This window comes from Sapajus apella, unplaced genomic scaffold (genome assembly GCF_009761245.1).
Source record: "Sapajus apella isolate SASKATOON/1434 unplaced genomic scaffold, GSC_monkey_1.0 scaffold95, whole genome shotgun sequence".
Classification (NCBI taxonomy): domain Eukaryota; kingdom Metazoa; phylum Chordata; class Mammalia; order Primates; family Cebidae; genus Sapajus; species Sapajus apella.
The window spans coordinates 6,026,005-6,041,994 of record NW_022437035.1 but is presented as its reverse complement, the minus strand read 5'-3'; the positions used below and the strand labels follow the sequence as shown (position 1 = coordinate 6,041,994).

General features: G+C 50.2%; 1 protein-coding gene across 7 annotated transcripts in view; it reads right to left on the bottom strand.

Annotated features, from left to right (window-relative positions):
• Positions 1-15,990, bottom strand: part of NF2 (neurofibromin 2) — a 94,406-nt gene that overhangs the window by 581 nt on the left and 77,835 nt on the right. For 2 of the 7 annotated variants that reach the window (XM_032256796.1, XM_032256800.1), the window contains 3 exons: positions 15,787-15,914; positions 12,828-12,990; positions 10,570-10,614 (listed from right to left, as the gene is read on the bottom strand). The exons of 1 other annotated variant lie outside the window; for it this stretch is intronic. In XM_032256796.1, coding sequence (XP_032112687.1) covers positions 10,579-10,614; positions 12,828-12,990; positions 15,787-15,914 — 327 coding nt within the window. In that variant the 3' untranslated portion in view covers positions 10,570-10,578. Of the gene's footprint in view, positions 1-10,554; positions 10,615-12,827; positions 12,991-15,786; positions 15,915-15,990 lie in introns of all 7 variants that reach the window. 4 more of the 7 variants (XM_032256798.1, XM_032256795.1, XM_032256797.1 and 1 more) reach the window with 3 other exon arrangements.

Genomic DNA, 15,990 nt, shown 5'->3' with positions numbered 1-15,990 from the left:
TAGGACCGGAGATCCCTGGCTATTTGAATAGATTCTCACATTCCTGTCTACCAAGGTCCCTGAGCCACCTCTGTGATGTGCTGTCTGTGGTGGCACCAGCTGGGGCTGCTCATCCCCTCTGGGCTTGGCAGGGCAAGCATCTTAGTCCTCATGCCTTGGCAACATGGCTGGGGCAAGGTGACGTGGCCTCCTGCAAGGCAGGCCTCTGGCAGATGAGGAAGAGTTCACCTCTTCTGCTCCTGGTTCCCCAGGTGGTCCCGAAGCAAACTTGCCTATGGCCCAGCAGCTGAGAAGGTGTTTTTCTCCACGACCTGGGAGGCAACGGCTTTCTCAGTGGTGCTGGTACAGGCAGGGAGGGCTGGTGCACATGGGCAGTGCTCTGCCCAGCAATGTAAAGAAGGGCAGAGTCAGGGAGATGTGGAAGGGGATGGGGTGGATCAGGGACTGAGCTCTTGGCTTGAAGTTTGCAACCTCCTAAGCCCCTGACTCTGGGCCACTTGCCAGCGTCTCCCTGGACAGAAGCATCTGGAGCCAGCACTCTCCCTATGCCCTGCTCTCTGCTGACTCCTGAAGTCAATGCCTTGGGTGTGACCATGCTCCCTTTCCAGCCCTGGGACTTCCCGCAGGAGCTCAGGGTGGAGGGCCGGGAGTCTGCAGCGTTCATCTTCATACCTCCAAATACCTGGCTCAGTGCTGTGTGCCAATTAGGAGCTCAAACAGTATTTGTTGAGTGACCGGTACGCTGGCTATGATGATAAGTAAACAGTGAGGTGTGTGGGAGAGGCAAGAGCTCCCCACGGGGCTGAGAAGGTCCGGGAGCTCACTCTTCAGCTCACCGCCAACAGCCTTGACCTCTCTGAGCCTCTTTCCTCTGGAGGTCGCCATGGGGCAGGGCAGGCAAGATGGTCTGGCCCATGCTCTTGACCCCTCGTCTGCATGTGAAAAGTCCTCAGTCCTATCGGTGGCTCCATAAAGGGGAGGGAGACCCCAAACCGACCACTTCACCATCAGAAGACAGGCAGCATTAGTGTGCTCAGAATGAGACAGCTTGAGAGCGACTCTGTAAATCCTGCCAAATCTTTTGGCCTTGAAGTTCCCAGCTAACAAGCGGAATGTGGGGAGGCAGCTGAGCTGCTGTCTTCAGCGGAACTCACTTCAGAGCCCTCTGGAAAGCCCGGTTCTGATGGGAACGGAAAGCGCTTTTTTGCCTAAGTGGAACTCCCTGTGGAAGGGAGCTGCATCAGGACGGGTTTCTCCCTAAATGTAACTGGAGAAGCACCAGGAGTTATGTGCCCTGTGATGACATGAACCAGGATGGTCACTAAGGAAGAAAGGAGGAAGAGATTTAGCTGCCAGAAAACTACCACGGCAAAAATGGGAGAGGGTTTAAATGCAAGGATGTAAGCCCAGTGTCTCCACTCAGGTTTCTGAGATTAACAGCCACTTTCGGTCAGACATAGGCACAGTCAGCTGCCTGGTACAAGGCCCAGCTGGGCCACTAACTAGCTGTGTGGCCCTGGGCAGGTCGCTTGCTCCCCTCTGGCCTCAGTTCCTCACTGTGAAGCGGGAGCGATGGTAGCCCTTTCCTTGTGGAGTGGGGTGTGATGCGCTCAGCACTGCGCCTGGCGCGTGGTGGAACTCGGCAGCTGTATTGCTAATAGCAGTGTCACGTTTCTCCCCTCCCCAGCCCTGGCTCCTCTCCTTCCAGAGGGCAACAGGGTGCTCATTAGGAAGGGGTGCAGGCAACAGCAGGGTCGCATACGGTGCTGGCCACCACGCCTACCAGGCAGGCCAAGTGATGCCCCCATGAGGCCTCTGGCCACTTACCCAGGCAGGGAGCCCAGGCTGTGGGGGCCTTGAGAGGCTCCTGGCCATTTGTACAATGTTGGCTCCAAGAATTCCTGGATCCTCCACCCGAGGAGCATGGTGGCTGTCCCCTCGAGGTGCCAGGGGAGGGTTCTGGCAGTACCAGCAGCACCAGATTCCAGTGACTCGAGCATGTGCTGATTAGGATGCAGAATGCTCTCAGGTGGGCGGGCTGCTTCCTGAGCTCCACCCAGCTGCGCTGCAGCACCTCAGCCCCACCTCTTATCTTGCAAGAGCAGGAACTTCGCCTCAGCCACAAGGAAAGGTAGAGGGAAATCAGTCTGCCCACACAGAATTAGGAAGGCACCACAGCCAGCGGGCGGGAGGAGAGAGAGCCACAGTCTTCCAGAAGGCATTGAGGTGGTCAGAGGGAAGGCAGACCCGCCAGACCGAGGCGGCTGAGACTTGGCTGCGCTGGTCAGCAAGGGCTGCTGCCCAAGGGCCCGGGGAGCCTTCTGCCACCACTGCTTGGCCCACCCTTTACCCTCCTTGTACAATTCCTGTGGTTTCCAATCCCCACAGGAACTCCAGAGTCAGAATTGACTGCACGATGGTCCTCCCTGCTGCTGGAGTGGCCCTCCCAGCCACGCCCATGGCTCTGCTTCCACCTCTGCCTATCCTTTATCTCAGACCCCAGCAGGTGAGGAAGGCAGGTGGTGAGACAAGGGGAGTCCCTGGGCTTCTTTCCTGCAGGTAGAAGCTCGGGGAGCCATTCGCCCTCGGGCAGTCTTTCTACAGAGAGCTTGGGAAGCCTCCCCGTGGGGCATGCAAACGGCTCTGCCACCTGCACGTCCTGCCTGGGCACTGCCTCACCCCTCCAGTGGGCAGGCTCCTCACCTGTGGATCTTTCACCATCTGCTGCTTCTAGAAAGCTCACTGGCTGCCGAATTTGCAGCACAGCCACAGGCAGGAAGTATTTACAAAGGAACAGGCAAAAGCTCAGAAGAAATGGCAAAAAGCTAGCCCTTCATAAAATCAACTCTGCCTTCGCATCTTCTTTTTAAACACATGAAAACCGGCCAACAAGTTTCCTGGTTCCCCTGCGACGCTCTCATACCCTAAGGTGTGCAGGCCCGCCATTGTTAGGTACATCTTCCAGCTCAGCGACCAGCCCGGCTCCCTCTACACCGCTCAGCAACACCTGTTTGCTAGAGCCAGAAGGTGCTGTGGAGAGAGTCCCATGAAGGCCCTCCCTTGTCCTGTGTTGCACTGTGAGTTGAGAGCCCTGAAGCCACTCTGGTGAGTCCCATCCCCTCTCCGAATTCCAAACAAAAATGCCTGTGCTCCCTTTGGCAATCCAGGAACAGCCCTCCCCACCCCAGCCTTGTCTGCCTGGAAAGTGGAGTCCCCCGGAGGGTGGGGAATTCCTCGCATGCACAATGTGTATGTTAAAGATTATCCAGGAAGAGGAAGTCTCCAAATTTTGGCAGGCAATGAAGCAGGAGCACCTCAGGGTGTACAAGCAGGGTCTCAAGGACAATGTCTGCACCAGTCTGGGACCTACCAAGTCTGGTCAGCTGCCTTTGAATCCTTCTGAAGATGAGTGGGCCAAGCTCTGGTGAGCGTGACCAGTGACATCTGCCATGCGCTCTCCTTCAAAACTCACTGAATCTAGACGAGGTCCAACCATAGGAGTCCTGCAGCCAGGTCCAGCTCCTTGGGCAGGCTATAAACCCAAGGGCCCTGCTCAGAGTCTTCAACCCAAAGCGCTCCTGCCAGTTCCCTGAATATGCCTATAAGAACATGAAGCCTCTGCACCAGGCACTGGCTGACCCACTGCTCTCCTCCAGCTGTCTCTTCACATCTGATTAGAATCAGCCTCGTGAATAACACAGGGGGAATTAAGTTCTCTCTCAACTGAACAGGCTGCTCAAGTCTGTCACTAATCCAATTCCATTCTGAGAAGATGAACTTCCTTTTCTTCCTCTGGGGCAGATCTGTGAGGCTTTGTTGCTATCTTACTGTTCATCTTCACAGCTGATCCACTTGTTGGGGCCTGGCTCTTCCTTCTTGCCCAACATCAAGACTCAGCCCTGACAGAGTCCCTTTCCCCCTGCCCACCTCTCCATAAAACTGCCAGCTGTTTGTGACAGCCAGCAGGCTGTGAGAGGGCAGGGGAGAACTTAGGAGAGTTCCACTCTGGCAGAGCTGTGCCTCCTTACGCTCCCCAAATTGTGTGTGGTGTGACAAAAACAGACACATCTACCTGATCTAAACAAGTTCAGATTCAGGAGACACATCTGTCTACTTAAAAAGACAGAGTCGGCTGGTTAAAAGAAACTGGTGCCCAGCCGGCAGTCTCTAACCCAGGCATGCCATCTGCAGCCTCAACTGTTCCTACTCACTGCTACCTGAGGATTTTGGGTGGGCCATTAAGGTACTCCTGAGAAATGGCCCCAGGGTCTGGAGAAAGCAAGCCTGGAAGGCACCTGTGACAAACATTTCCCTGCTGCCCTGCCAGCGGAGGAAGGCTTCCAGCTACAAAGCCTCCACCAGCATCGTTCCTGAGAGTGCCCCCTGCTGGAAAACCACAGCACGAGGCGCACTGCCAACTCTCCTTCCAGCTCTCCTCTAAAAGTCCTTTTGGGGGATAGTTTCCCAAAGTGATGGGAGGGTAACTAAATGTATTCCGGCATGAAGCCTGCAGCAGCAAGGCTGCTTGATTAAGAATGAATTACACTTTCATCAGCACAGAGAGAAAATTGATTCACAAGGCTGCATTGTGATCATCTTGTTCCTAAAGCAAGGGAAGGTGGGGGGAGACACAGAGCCACTTTGGCTATCAGTGGTGAGAGAAAGGAAGCTGTACAATTAAGCAGGGGAACAAAACTAATCAGAGCGCCAGGATTCCTTCAGCTCGTCTCTGGGGGCTTTGCCTCAATCCACTCATCCCAAGGGAGGAGAAAAGAAGGCGGCAGAGGACCATCTCATTCATTTTAAACAATAAGACTCACAGCGCTGAACCCATTTTAGATACTAACCTAATAACTCCAGGCGCTGGGTCTCTGCTTGTCCCATAAAAATGCAGTAGAATTGAAATGCGAGCCCTAAAATCATGTTATACTTCCTCTCTGCTACTACATATTGAAAACGAAGGAGTGGGGGAGGGTGCAGACACAAAAGGACACGCAGATCCTCTGGCACGCGGATCCACAGGGAGAAAGCAGACTCGGAGCAGAAAGGTGACAGCCGAATCCAGTAGCAGCAAATTCCAAAAGGATCTTTGGTTTGGGGTGTGGGAAACCTTCCCCCTTCCAAATGAGCCAAGAGGAAGGGCCAGTGAAGGGGGACGGCTGTGTGACTTTTCTGCAGTCTCGCTAGGGACTGCTCGCACCCAAATGCCATCTGGTGATGTGCACAGTGGCAGCGCTATCCACACACTTATCCTACACAGAGGTGGAATGAAAGGCCACGTCCACCCCAAAGAACAAATCCAATTTGGTATTAGCTACTTTATCTGCTCTCAAGAGAAATCTGCCGTGGAAAACCCAAGGGGCCCTTTTTGTGTATGAATCCCCGAGGAAGCCAAAGTGGCAGAAGCCGCCTAGAAACCTGTCTGCCTGTTTCGCAGGCTGCCCTGTGGCGCCTGCGGGGCCCTCACTCCTCCATTCCTTTGCCTGACAAATGGCCTAATGGGCCTGATTCACCTCACTGGGCAGGTGGCGGCTAAATGGTATCTACTGAGTGGTCTGAGCAAGTGCCTTAGGAAAAAGGTCCAGATAGACTGATGTCATTTTAAAATTGCCAACATCAAAAGAGAAATCGCAGCAAGGATCATGAGAACAGAACCTCGGCTGCAGAATGAGTTTGCATCCCGGCTCTTCCCTCCCACTGCTGCAGCAGCAAATCCGGTGCTGGAGGAGAGCTGCACTGAAACATATCTTCAGTGCCGAGGGGCCAAATGGGATGTTTTACTGCATCAAATAAGGCCTGGTAATATCCTCAGGCACTTCCAAATGGTCGTAAAATACCCTAGGCAGGCCAGGCAGGCTCTTCAACACCTCCCAAACAACAACTACTTGACTGGGTAAAGTCTCTTAACCAAAAACAGGATTGGCTTGTAGATTTTTGGAAAAGAGGCCGATACATTCTTCTATCTAGAGCTACCAGAAACAAGAAAACTAAGCTCTCAACAATGACAAGACCCCAGGAGCTCAGTGTGTGTGAGTGGTGGGAGTGGCCTTCAGGGATGAGACCAAGGTGTCATATCCGGGAGGAGCCGCAGTTCCTAATGCCTTCCCTGTGCGTCCAGAGCCAGCGGGTGGAGCGTCAGAGTCTGGATAGCCACAGCAATGTCTTCCATGAGTGCTATGCCCACATCTGGTGGTGCCGCTGCTCCCCGTACATCCTTGCTCCCCACTCCACTCCCCACTCCTCTTTCTTTCCCTTCCCATCTTACCCCTGCCTTGCTCCAGCAACAAGAAAGGGGAGGTTCGGGGCTGGGGAGCCAGTGTGCTACCTTTTATGTCAAGGCTGAGGATGCTCTACCATACAATGCCCAGTTCCTAAAGCAAGCAGAGCCATTCGGCCCACTGGGGTCATAAGGAGGATTGGGCATATTAACTACCTATTAAATTTAAGTAATTTAGCAGCCATCTTCCAGGCTGGCAATGCAGACCAGAGGTCGCCAGGGAGGCTCTGACCACTTGTTTTAATTGTGGGAGACACCTTTCCCACATTGCATATGCATATGCAATCTCTCTCTGTGATTTATCACTTCCCCACGTGTTTTTTTAACTGTTCTACTTCACTTCACCAGCTCTGCATCTCCAAGGGGAGCCCGCACAAATTGAAGATGACATTGAACTTTTATGTCTTCCTGATCCAAGAGAAGCTGCTGGCGCTTGAGGTAAATGCAAGGCTCCTTTTCTTCCTGTTCTTCCATCAGTGGAAACCACAGCTGGACCTTGACGGTTCAAGCCATTTACTAATGAAATAAGCTTTCTAAGCTCCACCACCCCCATGATTTCTCATCCATCAATTTCCTTGGAAATCCTGTGCTCCCTGGGAGACCATGGGCACGCAGATGATGACTCTGTTTGCTGGCACTCAGACCGGTGCAGGATTGGGAGACTGAAACCCCTCTCAAGAGATGAAAGCAAGACCCTGAATGTATATATTCCAGGACTGCATTTTTACCTCCAAGGTGTGGTGGCACAGTTATGCCACACCAAGCCACCGCTCCCATCATCAGTACTGTGGCTCTGAAAGCATGAAAGTCAGGCTCAAGGCACCGTGTGTCCCCCAACCCCAGCCTGACTGCTAGATTCACTCCCCCCACTCGGAGGCTCAGATGCCAGAACACGTGTCACTCCTTCTGGGAATGAAACAAATCCACGTTCCCCAGGGCGGTTTTTGATCGCTAGCACTGCTCTGACTCAGATGCAAATGCCAAACTAGTTGTACTGATCATCAATTGGGAAAAATGGAAATATAGGAAGTTAAGATTAGCAAGAGGAGAAAAAAATATCCTTGCAAACCCAAGTCATATTTTACAAGGAACTAGTGAAGTTAATTATAGCTTTTCGAAAGTTTTTACTTCTAGCCATGTAGCAATTAATGTAATGAATGAATATGCTGAGCACAAGCTGTGTACCTAGATGTGGCAGTGTGGCCCATAACACCGTCCTCTGCCCTTTGTCGCGGAACCACAAGCAGATTTTCCCTTTTCGGAGTTTTAAGCCCTTGCTGAGCTCTGACTGTGCACTGAGTGTTTCACGCACACTCCCTCGTTTATTCCTCACAACAGCCCTCGGGGCAGAGACTGTTTTTATTCACCTTTTGCAGATGAGGACACTGTGCCTCAAGAGAGTAAGAATTGTAGAGAAAGCAAGTGGCCGAGAAGTGGGAACCTCAGTTAATCAGAGTGGATGGCCACTCAGCATTCCTGAGGGAATGCAGTAACCCCTTGTAACCTAAGAGCAAACCCCTTGAATTAGCGTCATGTTACACGGCCCCCCCAGGGTATTGCTGAAACCACACAGCATACTCTGACACCTCTCAGTGAGGCAGAAGAGTGCTAAAGGTGAGGACAGAGACAATGGCCAGGCAAGATGGCTCATGTCTGTAATCCCAGCATTTTGGGAGGCCGTGGCAGGAAGACCACTTGAGCTCAGGAGTTCAAGATCAGCCTGGACAACATGGGGAAACCCATATTTACAAAAATAAAAATAATCAGTCAAGCATGGTGGCACGTGCCCGTAGTCTCAGCTACTTGGGAGGCTAAGTTGGGAGGTTCGCATGAGCCCAGAAGGCCGAGGCTGTCACCAACCTGGGTGACAGACTGAGACCCTGTCTCAAACAAAACAAAACAAAACAAAAAACCATATTAATAACAAAACAGGCCAGGCACAGTAGCTCACTTTGGTAATCCCAGCACTCTGGGAGGCAGAGGCGGGAGGATCAGTTGAGCTCAGGAGTTCGAGACCAGCCTGGGCAACATGGCAAAATCCTATCTCTACACAAAATACAAAAATCAGTTGAGTATGGTGGCTGGTGCCTGTAGTCCCAGCTACTTGGGAGGCTGAGGCAGGAGGATCACTTGAGCCTGGGAAGTGGAGGTTGCAGAGAGCTGAGATCACACCAGCCTGGGTGACAGAGAGAGACACTGTCCCAAAACAAAACAAAACAAAGCAAAACTAACACCAATGCAGGCTGGTTTGAACCCAGATTAGTGAGCTTTTGGGACACTGGAAATTGTTCCATTCACTACCAGCCTTTGCATCTCTCATCCCCAGGCATTCTAGATGGAGTTCTGCCCTTGATATCTAGATATCTGCACATCCAAGCCGAAAGCAGGACCTCTCTTCAGCTAGGCTTGTGTCAGCCAGACTACAGCACGCACCACCCCAGAGCCACCCTGGTGCCGGCATGTGGCTGGTCATCAGTCCCAGTCACTGACCACAGGGACTGCCAAACTCTAGAAAATGGAATGTGCAGTGAACTTCATGTGCAGCAGAATTTACTCGTTGAGCGTTAATCTAGCGATGCTGAGAGAACACCTGTCATTTAAATATCAAGTCCATGCCTTTACTAACCCTTGATTAACTAGTATCTGATTAACTGCCTGGCAGCCTGCTTTAAAAACAAGTTCACCTCAAGACATTGAAATGAGTGAATAAATAAATGCATCCATGTATGTCCTCAGAGCAGTGCATATTTAACTAAAAATGAAACTTCTTTTGTCTGTAGTAAAAGCTCAGTGAGAAATGACAGTCAAAATCAAGAGCTGAAGAATTTAAGCATTCTGCATCATTATAGAAAGAAGCAAGAGGAAATCACACTGGGGTTGAGCAGCATCTGCCCATGGAGGGAACACCTGGCAGAACTGGCTGGAATACAGTGGTGTTTTCTGCTTGCCCCCGTGGTTCACAAAGTTCAGTAAACCCAGGTGGGTCCACCTGGCTGCTCTGGTTGCAGTGAGCTGGCCTGCCTGTGACAATGCTGGCCATAACTGCCCTGCTTAAAGCACGCACTTCTCTGTGTCAGGGTATCAATGCCAATGTAGGTATGAAAGCTGAAGAAACAGGAGCCTGCTAAATAGAAAGTGTCACATATGAAACAGGGTTCATGCCATGGATTCTTGGAACACTGACAGCTCGAGTGTACCTTATAATAAGATCTATCAGGGACTTTAACAGCTGACCTCTCTTGATGGCATAACGACCACAACTAAGACCTATCTTATGCCAGTTCTCTTTTTGGTAGGAAGCTTCCAATGAGCTTATTCTATTCTACAAGCAGAAACTGCGGGGAAGACTCCAGAGAACACATCCCAGGCTGCTGGCGGGTGGTGCGGGGCTTGTTGGCATGGGTACTACTGGGGATTAGGTGAGAAGAAGAGGCAGGATGTCATTTTTTTATTGGGCAAAATTAATTCTCTCCACTGCCTAGGCATGCTGAAAGAATAATGAACTGTTGCAGAAGAAAAGCAGCAAACATTCAGTTAATTCACTCAGCAACCAGTGACCGCTCCTCTCAGGGGGGCCGTGACTGCACTGTTCCAATGTGAGTTCACTCTGACCACATCACCGCTCAGCCTGTGGAGAGGAAGCTGAAGCAGAGGCGGCTGAGCACAGATGAACAGACAGGCCACTCCCCATGGACTCAAACATCAGAACCCTGTGCTCTGGGTTTGCTTTATTTGAAAAGAAAAGGGATGTGTATAGAAAGGGGAAGCTCTAAAGGAAAATAAGTCAGCACAGGCAACCCCTTCACCCACGACCAGAAGCTGCCAGGTGTGACCATGGGTCCTGAGAGGTTGTCACCGCATGAAAGGTCTTGATCTCGAGTTAAAGACACCAGTCTCAAAAGTGCCCAGATTGACCCCATTTCCATGCTAGGGTTATTTATCTAAGGAGTACGCCACTAAGACAAAGGACTTTTAGACACACCTGACTGGACAAGAAGCCATAACCTTCCCCAGCCCAAGAATGACACAAGATGGAAAGAATGGCTGGTCCTACGGCCCCATGACATGCTCTTCAGAACGAGGCAGTCTTCTGGGGCCCTGGAGGCTGGTTTGGCTCCACAGGGCGGGCGCCTGCCTTAGAGTCAAAGCATGCTGCGGCCAGTACCCAGGCACCACCTGCCCTCGAGAGGGCTCAGCGTGGCCCGAGGACAGAGACAGGCAAGCTCATGCACGGGTTAGTATCACAAAGGGCAGTACCATCACCACATAGAGAGTACCTGGGAACAACCTACTTTGAGGGCTCAAATGCAGATAGGTCTTCTGCCTTGGGCTTGAGGCTAAACCAGCAAAATAAAATGAAGAAAAACAAAAACATACCCTGTGATATCAACAATGCCACAAGTGACATTTGCAAAATGCTTGGATAGGCCTGAAATCATGATGAGTGATTTTGTTCATTTTAGTGGCTTGAAACGGGGTCTCTTCAGCTTTCAGCACTGCAGGTTTCTGTGGCTGAGGCCCCTGCTCATTACAGCAGCAGTGGAAAGGGTGAGACTGCTCCTAGGACCCAGATGACAAGGCTGGAGGTAAGGGGTGAGATGGGGCATCTGAGGCAGCTCATTTAAGGGCTGGTTGGCTCATTGGCCCAGTCATCATTTTACCTCTTTCCTTAACAGCTCAGGCCTCCCTTGAACTCCCCTTTACTGTTTAATAATTTTGTTTTGGAAGGAAAGCCCAGTAAATTACAGAAGCCAGAGGAAAGAACAATGTGGAATGTGGACATGCCCTTCCTTCTAGGCTGCGCTATTTAAAGGAATCCTCTACCCACTGCCGGTTGTGACTGGAGTCGAGAGGTAGAGGTCAGGGCTCCCTACTGCCCCCAGCAGCAGTGGCAGGTAGAAACAGATTCCCTGGAGTTTTCAGATGTAGCCTAACCGCTAAACACAGAGACCTCCCGAAGAACAACTGCTTGACTGGGTAAAGTCTCTTAACCAAAAATAGGATTGGCTTGTAGACTTTTGGAAAAGAGGTGGATACATTCTTCTATCTAGAGCTACCAGAAACAAGCAAGAAAACTAAGCTCTCAACAGTGACAAGACCCCAGGAACTTAAAGGGAAGCCCTTTAGGTAAAACTGGAAGCCCATTTTAAAGACTGAGATACAGAGTAAAAATTAACTATATCAATATGACCTACTCAATGGGCAGTCCTTTTTTTTTTTTTTTTTTTGAGATGGAGTCTGGCTCTGTTGCCCAGGCTGGAGTGCAGTGGTGTGATCTTGGCTCACTGTAACCTCTGCTTCCTGGGTTCAAGTGCTTCTCCTGCCTCAGCCTCCCTAGTAGCTGGGACTACAGGCGCACACCACCACGCCCAGCTAATTTTTGTAATTTTAGTAGAGACAGGGTTTCACCATATTGATCAGGCTGGTCTCGAACTCTTGACCTCAGGTGATCCACCTGCCTCGGCCTCCCAAAGTGCTGGGATTACAGATGTGGGCCACTGCACCCGGCCGATAGTCTTATCTTAATAGTACCTGTTTTACAGGTGTTAACCTGATCCAGGACTATCAGTTAAACACAGAGCATTATTTGGCAAGAGAGGACCCTTCTGCTTGGCCCAAATGAGAGAGATATGGTCTTGGGCTGATAATTAATATGGAATTTAGCTTCTGACTCTCAACAATGCTGAAAGCTCGAAACACAAATAAAGGAAGATATGAAACCATTTGCAATGTAATGAAGTCTTCTCTTTTAAAACAAAGAGGTCCTCTCCTAGACACTTCCTTTTAAGTAGGAAAACAAGTTAAAAATTCAGTTTGGGGCCGGGCGCGGTGGCTCAAGCCTGTAATCCCAGCACTTTGGGAGGCCGAGGCGGGTGGATCACGAGGTCAAGAGATCGAGACCATCCTGGTCAATATGGTGAAACCCCGTCTCTACTAAAAATACAAAAAATTAGCTGGGCATGGTGGTGCGTGCCTGTAATCCCAGCTACTCAGGAGGCTGAGGCAGGAGAATTGCCTGAACCCAGGAGGCGGAGGTTGCGGTGAGTCGAGATTGCGCCATTGCACTCCAGCCTGGATAACATGAGTGAAACTCCATCTTAAAAAAAAAAAAAAAAAAAAATTCAGTTTGGTTTTATAGTCCTTGCCACTTAAAGACACAGCAAGTCTAGAGGGAAAGTCCATTCTCAATACCCTCCATTTCATTCTGCTTTCTCATTAAGTAAAGCAGCTTCTTCCTGGGCATAACACCCCTTGGCTTAAAAGGGCATTATGCTTTACTGCTAAATGATGGCTCAAAACCCACCCTGTAACAGGGGTTCATTACATCAGAGCTTTTAACACAAGCTCAACTTCCATCAAGCCAATGGGTTCATAGTCATTGGCAGATTAAAATTCCCTTTCTGGCATGAGTCAAAAAGTTTCCTCAACTAAGTATGTACAAAAGATGCCAACAGTCTAGTGACTTGGCTACTGAGGAAACCAGATGCCAACACACATTTCATTAATGACTGTCCTGATCAGCAAAAGACAAGAAAGAGACCCTGGGTACCTTTTTAATCGTATTGTGCTTGCTGCTGCCGCCCCTGTCGGAGTTCTCGTTGTGCAGAATATCCAGGGCCGTCTCCCTCTCTTTCAGTTTCAAAGCCTCGATTTCTGTCTTAAGTTCATTGAGCTGCTCCTGCAGATGCTTGCTCTTTTCCATGTATTCCACTCTGCCAGCAAGAGGATATTGTGCATCAGGGTTTGGGCAGACGGTGAGACACGGCTCAGATGCTCTGTGGCCCACAAGCTGCTTGGCACAGGACCTAGGGTCTGAGGCCTGGGGTTCACATCTCTACTTGGCCACTCACAGGCCATGGGAGCTTGGGCTGGTCACTGTTATGAATGTTTCCTCATCATTAAAATTGGGATAATGATCGCAGGGCCGTGGTCAGGATTAAGTTTAAAAAAGTGTAGGAGGCCCGGCACAATGGCTCCCCTGTGATCCCAGCACTTGGGTGGCTGAGGCAGGAGGATTGCTCGAGCCCAGGAGTTGGAGACCAGCCTGGGAAACATAATGAGATCCTGTGTCTATAAAAAAAAAAGAAAAAAAAAAAAAAAAAAAAAGAGAAGAGAAAAAAGAAAAGAAAAAGAGTAGGAAAGCCCTCAGTAAATTCTCATAGGGCGCTCTACAAATACAAGCTGTCACAGGTAGCTTTTCGTTCTGTACCAAAACCAAAAATGAAAACATGAAACAAACTTCCTGGCAACCCAGAACAATCTCCCTTCTTGAAGCAGTAACTCAATAACCTCTTTTTTTTTTTTTTTGGATAGGATCTTGCTATGCTGCCAAGGCTGGTCTTGAACTCCTGGGCTGAAAGTACTGAGATTATAGGCACAAGCCACAGTGCCCAGCTTCACATGATTTCTTTTGATAGGCCACATCCATACTCTCACATGTTCTGAGACTTCATCTGAAGATGACAGAAGCTCACTCAGAAGCTCACGGAATGCAAGAAAAAAAAGATCCCCACCCTCGCCTGAGAACAGATACACTAAGTGACAGCATCTATGATGGTGAAAATCTAGAAACCACCCACAAAGTGTCCAACTACAAAGGCATGGCCAGAAAAACCATGCAACACAAATATCAAGAAACACTCTGCAGGGATTGCCATGGTTAGTAGAGAGACTGTCAACATGTGCAAGGGTAAGAAGTGCTATGGGCTGAATGTGTGTGTCTCTTCAAAACTCCTATGTTGAAACCTAATCGCCAATGTGAAGGTGTTAGGAGGTGGGACCTCTGAGAGGTTGTGAGGGTAGAGCCTCACAAATGGAATTAGTGCCCTTATAAAAGAGGCTCCAGAGAGACCCCTCATCCCTTCCACTGCGTGAGCACATAGTGACAAAGTGCCGACTATGAACCAGGCAGACTCTACCTCTGTCCATGCCTTGATCTTGGCCTTCCCAGCCTCCTGAACTGTAAGAAATCAATTTCTTTCTTTTTTTTTCTTTTGAGACAGGGTGTCTCTCTGTTGCCCCAGCTGGAGTGCAGTATGGAGATCTGAGCTCACTGCAACCTCTGCCTCCCAGGCTCAAGCAATCCTCCCACCCTTGTGAGTAGCTGGGACCACAGGTATGTGACACTGCACCCACCTGTGTATTTTTAGTAGAAATGGGGTTTTGTCATGTTGCCCAGCCTGATCTTGAACTCCTGGCTCAAGATATCTGCCCGCCTTGGCCTCCCAAAGTGCTGGAATTACAGGCATGAGCCACTGTGCTTGGCTAAGAAAGAAATTTCTGTTGTCTGTAAGCTACCCAGCCTCTGGTATTTTGTTACAGTAGCCAAAACAAACTAAGGTAGTAACAAAATACAAACTATAAAATAGCAGACACAGAATAGCTTCACCCCTATCCCCAGTCCCAACCCCATAAATATATATGTCTGGGTAATGGTGAAAGGAACATGGACAGCAGATATGATGGCTAGAGGCTCTGGTTCACTGGCTGCTTAGCTATACCCTAAGTGTGAGAGCCCAAAGAGAAACACAGCCTGGGTTGTGGTTGCTCGTGCTGGACTCCATGGAGACACTTTCCCCACAGGGTTTTCCTGAGGGTGCTACCCATGGGGAAAGCACATGGGCTGCAGAGTCAGGTGGGTGAGGGGTTTTAACCCCAGGGCTCCTCTGCATCAGCTGTGTGATGCTGGGGGAGTTCATTAAATTCTCTAAATCTGAGTTCTCACTTAGAAAATGGGGACATGAAAACCTACCTTTGATGTCAGTTTGATGTTTGTTAACTAGTAGGAATTAAATGGACAAAAGCCAAAACCCCTGACACAGAGGCACTCGATGCATGCTGGCTACTGTGGATATCCTCCGACAGGCGGCAGCAGTTAACCACCAGTTCTGGGGACTAGGGGCCCTTGCTTAGACTGCCTCTGCAGTGGGGATCCTTTCCATCTCTGACCCACTTCTACTCCCCATCAAGGGAAGACAGAGGCTGCGTAGAGGGCAGCTCAGCAAAAGCTGCCACGATCAGGCTGTGCTGGGGCCCTGGCCAGCGCCACCCACTGCAGCAAAGTGGGCCCCACCTGGCTGTCGGCCTTCTTCAGCCTAGAGCCTGAGTCTGTTCTCACCTTTGTTTGTTCTAAACGTGGGAACCACCACAGATCCCAGTCGCTGGAGAATGCAACTAGGAGATGACCACAGTCTAGTACAACAGCAGCTGAACCGAACCGGAGATGCTAACAACCCAGTCCTACATTTTAGATGAGGTTTGGAGCCACCATAAACGCCAGGTCACCAGTCAAGTGTTATTTTTATCTTGGAAGAATGAATGCTGATCTGTTGTCCCTTAATTTCTGATTAAGGAAATTCTTCCTCCAGGGAGTAAGAACAGAGGAAACCTTTGCAGGAGCTAATGGCAGGCTGCTGCAATGACCCCTCACCTCTGCCCCGGCCTTCCAGGGCCCCCATCACTCACTCTAGTTCACGGCTGCCCACAGCAGGGCACAGGAGGATACATACTTTTCTTTCTCTATCTCCATGGAAAGCCGCTTCATGTCAGTATCCTTGAAGTCGAAAGACAGGCTGTCAGCAATGAGGTTGAAGCTTGGTATGTCAGGAGGCAATGGTGCTGGAATTGGGTTCATGGGCTATTAACGAGAAATCTCAGATTAGGAGCTTTGGGTCATACGAGAACAGAAGGGCACTACTGTGTTGACAACCAAT